This window comes from Penaeus japonicus, unplaced genomic scaffold (assembly GCF_977035675.1).
Source record: "Penaeus japonicus unplaced genomic scaffold, GWHDUDI00000001_assembly GWHDUDI00000021, whole genome shotgun sequence".
NCBI classification, from domain to species: Eukaryota; Metazoa; Arthropoda; class Malacostraca; order Decapoda; family Penaeidae; genus Penaeus; species Penaeus japonicus.
The window spans coordinates 7,524,734-7,532,233 of NW_028234423.1; the positions used below are offsets into that span (position 1 = coordinate 7,524,734).

At 44.1% G+C, this 7,500-nt stretch overlaps 2 protein-coding genes and 1 long non-coding RNA gene across 3 annotated transcripts in view; all 3 read left to right on the forward strand.

The window, feature by feature from the left end:
- LOC122257157 (uncharacterized) overlaps nucleotides 1–2,622 on the forward strand; it is a 2,906-nt gene extending 284 nt beyond the window's left edge. Inside the window, exons 2-3 of the mRNA XM_086549024.1 lie at nucleotides 1–161; nucleotides 2,597–2,622. The exon at nucleotides 1–161 is cut by the window's left edge and continues 137 nt beyond it. Coding sequence (XP_086405150.1) covers nucleotides 1–161; nucleotides 2,597–2,622 — 187 coding nt within the window. The remainder of the gene's footprint in view (nucleotides 162–2,596) is intronic.
- A 5-nt stretch (nucleotides 2,623–2,627) lies between these two features.
- On the forward strand, nucleotides 2,628–3,034 carry LOC122257156 (uncharacterized). The gene is made up of 2 exons (XM_086549025.1): nucleotides 2,628–2,825; nucleotides 2,972–3,034. The coding sequence occupies exons 1-2, from the start codon at nucleotides 2,628–2,630 to the stop codon at nucleotides 3,014–3,016; spliced, it is 243 nt and encodes an 80-aa protein (XP_086405151.1). The 3' UTR covers nucleotides 3,017–3,034.
- A 1,181-nt stretch (nucleotides 3,035–4,215) lies between these two features.
- On the forward strand, nucleotides 4,216–5,126 carry LOC122257160 (uncharacterized). The gene is made up of 3 exons (XR_015191984.1): nucleotides 4,216–4,261; nucleotides 4,380–4,686; nucleotides 4,815–5,126. It is a non-coding gene; the product is annotated as an uncharacterized LOC122257160 (long non-coding RNA).
- Nucleotides 5,127–7,500: the final 2,374 nt, after the last annotated feature.

Sequence of the window (7,500 nt, forward strand, 5' to 3'; positions counted from 1 at the left end):
TAAGGGCCATGGCCATGGTGGATACGGGAAAGGCCACGGCCATGGAGGATACGGTAAAGGCCATGGGCATGGAGGATATGGCAAGGGCCATGGCCATGGGGGATACGGTAAGGGCCATGGCCATGGGGGATACGGTAAGGGCCATGGCCATGGGGGATACGGTAAGGGCCATGGCCATGGGGGATACGGTAAGGGCCATGGCCATGGGGGATACGGTAAGGGCCATGGCCATGGGGGATACGGTAAGGGCCATGGCCATGGGGGATACGGTAAGGGCCATGGCCATGGGGGATACGGTAAGGGCCATGGCCATGGGGGATACGGTAAGGGCCATGGCCATGGGGGATACGGTAAGGGCCATGGCCATGGGGGATACGGTAAGGGCCATGGCCATGGGGGATACGGTAAGGGCCATGGCCATGGGGGATACGGTAAGGGCCATGGCCATGGGGGATACGGTAAGGGCCATGGCCATGGGGGATACGGTAAGGGCCATGGCCATGGGGGATACGGTAAGGGCCATGGCCATGGGGGATACGGTAAGGGCCATGGCCATGGGGGATACGGTAAGGGCCATGGCCATGGGGGATACGGTAAGGGCCATGGCCATGGGGGATACGGTAAGGGCCATGGCCATGGGGGATACGGTAAGGGCCATGGCCATGGGGGATACGGTAAGGGCCATGGCCATGGGGGATACGGTAAGGGCCATGGCCATGGGGGATACGGTAAGGGCCATGGCCATGGGGGATACGGTAAGGGCCATGGCCATGGGGGATACGGTAAGGGCCATGGCCATGGGGGATACGGTAAGGGCCATGGCCATGGGGGATACGGTAAGGGCCATGGCCATGGGGGATACGGTAAGGGCCATGGCCATGGGGGATACGGTAAGGGCCATGGCCATGGGGGATACGGTAAGGGCCATGGCCATGGGGGATACGGTAAGGGCCATGGCCATGGGGGATACGGTAAGGGCCATGGCCATGGGGGATACGGTAAGGGCCATGGCCATGGGGGATACGGTAAGGGCCATGGCCATGGGGGATACGGTAAGGGCCATGGCCATGGGGGATACGGTAAGGGCCATGGCCATGGGGGATACGGTAAGGGCCATGGCCATGGGGGATACGGTAAGGGCCATGGCCATGGGGGATACGGTAAGGGCCATGGCCATGGGGGATACGGTAAGGGCCATGGCCATGGGGGATACGGTAAGGGCCATGGCCATGGGGGATACGGTAAGGGCCATGGCCATGGGGGATACGGTAAGGGCCATGGCCATGGGGGATACGGTAAGGGCCATGGCCATGGGGGATACGGTAAGGGCCATGGCCATGGGGGATACGGTAAGGGCCATGGCCATGGGGGATACGGTAAGGGCCATGGCCATGGGGGATACGGTAAGGGCCATGGCCATGGGGGATACGGTAAGGGCCATGGCCATGGGGGATACGGTAAGGGCCATGGCCATGGGGGATACGGTAAGGGCCATGGCCATGGGGGATACGGTAAGGGCCATGGCCATGGGGGATACGGTAAGGGCCATGGCCATGGGGGATACGGTAAGGGCCATGGCCATGGGGGATACGGTAAGGGCCATGGCCATGGGGGATACGGTAAGGGCCATGGCCATGGGGGATACGGTAAGGGCCATGGCCATGGGGGATACGGTAAGGGCCATGGCCATGGGGGATACGGTAAGGGCCATGGCCATGGGGGATACGGTAAGGGCCATGGCCATGGGGGATACGGTAAGGGCCATGGCCATGGGGGATACGGTAAGGGCCATGGCCATGGGGGATACGGTAAGGGCCATGGCCATGGGGGATACGGTAAGGGCCATGGCCATGGGGGATACGGTAAGGGCCATGGCCATGGGGGATACGGTAAGGGCCATGGCCATGGGGGATACGGTAAGGGCCATGGCCATGGGGGATACGGTAAGGGCCATGGCCATGGGGGATACGGTAAGGGCCATGGCCATGGGGGATACGGTAAGGGCCATGGCCATGGGGGATACGGTAAGGGCCATGGCCATGGGGGATACGGTAAGGGCCATGGCCATGGGGGATACGGTAAGGGCCATGGCCATGGGGGATACGGTAAGGGCCATGGCCATGGGGGATACGGTAAGGGCCATGGCCATGGGGGATACGGTAAGGGCCATGGCCATGGGGGATACGGTAAGGGCCATGGCCATGGGGGATACGGTAAGGGCCATGGCCATGGGGGATACGGTAAGGGCCATGGCCATGGGGGATACGGTAAGGGCCATGGCCATGGGGGATACGGTAAGGGCCATGGCCATGGGGGATACGGTAAGGGCCATGGCCATGGGGGATACGGTAAGGGCCATGGCCATGGGGGATACGGTAAGGGCCATGGCCATGGGGGATACGGTAAGGGCCATGGCCATGGGGGATACGGTAAGGGCCATGGCCATGGGGGATACGGTAAGGGCCATGGCCATGGGGGATACGGTAAGGGCCATGGCCATGGGGGATACGGTAAGGGCCATGGCCATGGGGGATACGGTAAGGGCCATGGCCATGGGGGATACGGTAAGGGCCATGGCCATGGGGGATACGGTAAGGGCCATGGCCATGGGGGATACGGTAAGGGCCATGGCCACGGGGGATACGGTAAGGGCCATGGCCATGGGGGATACGGTAAGGGCCATGGCCATGGTGGATACGGGAAAGGCCACGGCCATGGAGGATACGGTAAAGGCCATGGGCATGGAGGATATGGCAAGGGCCATGGCGGTGGCTATGGGCATGGAGGATATGGAGGTCACGGAGGCTACGGCCACGGCGGTCACGGTAAGATTTTTTTATTTTTATTTATTTATCTTTGTGTGTGTGTGTGTATGTGTGTTAACATGTAGCTGAGGTATAATGTTAATTACAATGTTGAACATAACCTTTCCTTTTACCATGAACTAAATCCTAGTCGATTTTTTTCACAGGTTACCATTAAGTGCAGAAATATGCAACCGTTAGATGTAATATGAATAAAACAACGATACATATATGGTTTAATAATTCATCCCAAAGAAAGTGTATATTATAGAACATACACACACACACACACACACACACACACACACACACACACACACACACATATATATATATATATATATATATATATATATATATATATATACATATACATATATATACATATGTATAAACACTGGCGTCATCAGATTAAAACAAAGTACGGTGTCCCATGTGCACAACTTTGATACTGGGTTTATGGAGTATCAGTCCTGATAATAAGATTGAAATTAGAACATTTTCAATGAATAATGACATTGTTAATCAACTGCATTTTATTGAATCATGATATTGCCTTAAGGAAACACACACACACACACACACACACACACACACACACACACACACACACACATATATATATATATATATATATATATATATATATATATATATATATATATATATATATACACCATGGGTAATATGCCAATTAGATTTGACAAAATGAACAATAGCTCCCTCAGATATGCATATTCTACGGTCGAGCGGTGAAAAGGTACTGCATGTTGATAAAAAAAAAGTATCAGTAAGTTATGATTAAAACCTAAGAGATCATCGTTTGATACGTTAATTACATTAGCTGAATAGTGCAATATGTCAGTAGAATTTTGAACTCACAATCAATATGTTAAGAAATAAAAATTATCCCATTATACGAAACCTTCATACTAATCGCAAATTATTCTGTAAACATAACTTAATAACAGTCTACTCGTTGCATTGCCTCACACTAAGTTTTATCTGACTTCTGAAATTGATTGAAACTATCTATTAACAGATTGAGATTCGCGAAAATAAGATGTTACTTGATGGTAATAATCATGTTATAGTTATAAGATACACATGTCATACTAAGGTTACCTTTCGTCTTGAAAGCAGTTGTATATAATGTTTATCAGTACACAGCACCATACGCTTCTTCCAGTCAGTAGTAAAAAGCTTTAGTTGTCTTACCAAAGCCCTATATCATTCGGTGTGAAAGGGACGAAAGACAGATATTTTGAAAGTACTTAATCTTAATTGCTCCTTTCTAATGTTTTTTGTTGCAAACTCAACGAACCATGACCAGTTCCCTGGCCATTTTCATGGTGTTGCTTCATGGCAGTCTCGACCCCTATAAGAGCGGGACTACCACCGAACAAGTCATCCAGTGCCTTTCTGGTTCCAGCACGAACAACAAACCTCCCAAGATGGTTCACTAGTGATTTAGTTTTTACACGATACAATATTTTCGAATATTTTGAACATATTTCTTTCTAACACCATCAATGAAAATGGAATATCTAAACTACCTTTATTCTCCCTTAACAGCGTGTAATCCTAGCAGCAGTGCTTGTGTTGGTGGTGGTTGCCATAGTAGCGGCAGACCCTGACCCTGGGTATGGCAAAGGGCATGGCGGTTATGGACACGGTGGATACGGCAAAGGCCATGGCCATGGAGGATACGGTAAAGGACATGGACATGGAGGGTATGGGAAGGGCCATGGCCACGGTGGATACGGTAAAGGACATGGAGGAGGTTATGGGCATGGAGGATATGGCAAAGGACACGGCGGAGGATATGGCAAAGGGCACGGCGGAGGTTATGGGCATGGAGGGTACGGACACGGAGGCCATGGTAAGAAATCATGAATATGTTTGAAGAAGTATTTTAAGAACGAATAATGATTTTATGATTCCCTTGCATTATGCTTAACATAAGTTTGTGTATACCTTGAACTAAAGACCAGTCTATTTTCTTTACAGGTTACCATTAAATGTTGCAGAGAAATGCATCTCTGATGTAAATATTCAATAAAATATTGCGGTTAGATATATGTGGTTAACCTTTGTCCCGTTACTCATGAGATCGACCATAACCCCATAAACATTAAACAAAAGGCTAATCAGTTACACTTTTAGTAATTGTAATATCCAATTCAAGCAATATAAGGGCAGTATTATTAAATTTGTTTAAATTGCAGCAAGAAAACTAGAATACAACATTTATCATAAATTATTAATGAACAATATGATGCTGTAAGTCCTACCTTCATGAATGTAATATAAGATAATCCGCCACATTAGTTAATCATTAATTACTTGAAACCTAATCATTCACTCACAAAGCCCTTTCAATGAGCCTGTGCATTATGTAGCAAGTTGAATTGTTCTCCATGTATGGATAACTATTTTAACATATTATGCAGCGCTAGCAATATTTCAGTATGTTCGCACAGCAGAGGAAAAATGTTAGGAAAAGTGCAGGACAAATTTTGAAAGATAAACATTTCATTCGTCGGATACTGAAGTTACTTAATACCGACACTGAAAGACGCATGTAATATATATAATACATATATCGATAGCACCAACGACTGACATTGGTTTGTAATCCATTAAAATGTTATATATTTTCTGACCTCAAAAATGTATGGAAATCGGATATCTGATATTAGCGAATACAAGACATGTATCTATGCTTATTAATTGCTAAAGTCATCATCTTAAGGCTGACAAAAAAAAAAAAAAAGAAGTTATATCTCGTTTTTGTATATATTTCATTTGTAAAGCTTTCATTTACGTATAGAGTAATATATATATATATATATATATATATATATATATATATATATATATATATATATATATATATATATAAACTAGTCATTTATACGATGGTGTCAAATCTCTCTCACGATACGTGAAAGAGAGAGAGAGAGATTATATAGAAGGATGTAGAGATATGAAATTTGTAATGATAGAGAATGGAACAGGGGTATAGTGAAGGCTGTAGAGTTATAAGGGTACAGTGGAAAATGTAAAAATGCAGAAAGTACGATGAAACATACACAGAAAGATGTAGATATACAATGAAATAATATGTCCAGAGAGATCCAGACGTACAATGAGAATTGTAAAATTACAGGGATACAATGAAGTTTGAAGAGATACAAAGAGTATCGAATATACGGTGGACGATGTAGAGATACAAATACAATGAAATATGTAGAGACACAAAAAAATATATAAAGATACAGAGAGATGTAGAAATACAACGATATAGATATTCATATGCAAAATACAGAGGAAAAGAAAAATATAGATAGATATTAAAGCAAAATGAGAGATGTCAAGATACAGAGTATTGTAGAAAAAGAGAAAGATATGTAGAAATACGATGATACGTGTTTGATAAAGAGAAAAAGCAACTTGGAAGAGAAGAAAAGGATAGGTTAAGAAGAGCGTTTTTCTTTAAGTAGTATTTTTTTTCATTCTTGTCAATTTTAAGAAAAAAAGTACTTGAATATTGTATATTATGAAATGCGTTTTTTTCATAATATTCTAAGAAATATGTATATGGCAGTGCATTCACAAGCCAATGAACGTTTATAGAAACTAACGACCTCATCAGCCGAACTTTGTAGATTCTCTCTACAAATGATATCCAAACAGAATGGATATCACATCATGTTGGTTTATAAACTTAAGGAATATTAGGGTATTAATATCAGATGACAGTGACCAGATCTGTATACTGACGACAAGAAATTGCCAATCAGTGAATAATTATGCAGGATAATAAGTAGTGAGGATGATAAGTAGTATGGTAGGAATATTGATAGTAATCATCATTGCTATATGTTATCCAATCATGATTATAACTTTTTCAGTCAAGTATAATGCCTCACATCGATAAAAACAATATTTTACATGACTGAATACCCTATCCCTTATACCCCAACCCAACCACTCCATCACCTCTAAAATGACTTCATATTATGATTATAACTTTTTGAGTCAAGTATAATGCCTCACATCAATAAAAACAATATTTTACATGACTGAATACCCTATCACTTATACCCCAACCCAACCACTGCATCATAGATCTTACTCCAACCTCTAAAATTGGTGGAGATTATCTATGTAAAGATGCGTAGATGTCTTTGAACACGTTTTAGAGTAAGAATGAGTCGCAAACACACTTGAACAAGTAAAATAATAGAAAAAAGAAGTCAGTGATGATAAGCATAAGTTAACATTAGCTGGACGTTCCTGTTATAGTAAGATCAACATTTTGACTAAAGATATTTTTGATTGCGAGAAGTGTTGGCTGACTAAACAAATTCCCTATATGATTTCATTGTGAAAATGATTAAAGACAGACGTCTAGTAAAACACTATATATAGATAATTTATAAATAGAAAAAAGGGAACAGAGATAATTCACCTTGGTTCTTGACACCAATGAAATAAAAAGGTTTCCTATTGTAGAGCCAAGTATGCACTCGTTCAATCAGGCAACGATTACGTTCTTTTACTTTTATCATGGTGTGAAGAATTTTGAAAAAAAATCCATTTATAAAAAAAAAGATCCCTTCTAGTGTCTTTGTTACCAATAGAGCGAAACATGATTAGTTCCCTGGCCATTTTCATGGTGTTGCTTCAT

What these genes read in the sequence shown, in the direction of transcription:
- LOC122257156 (XM_086549025.1), top strand. Translation starts at nt 2,628, where the DNA reads ATGGCCACGGGGGATACGGTAAGGGCCATGGCCATGGGGGATACGGTA. An exon ending in CTACGGCCACGGCGGTCACG is followed by an intron (nt 2,826 to 2,971) that starts GTAAGATTTTTT and finishes TTTTTTTCACAG; the next exon opens with GTTACCATTAAGTGCAGAAA.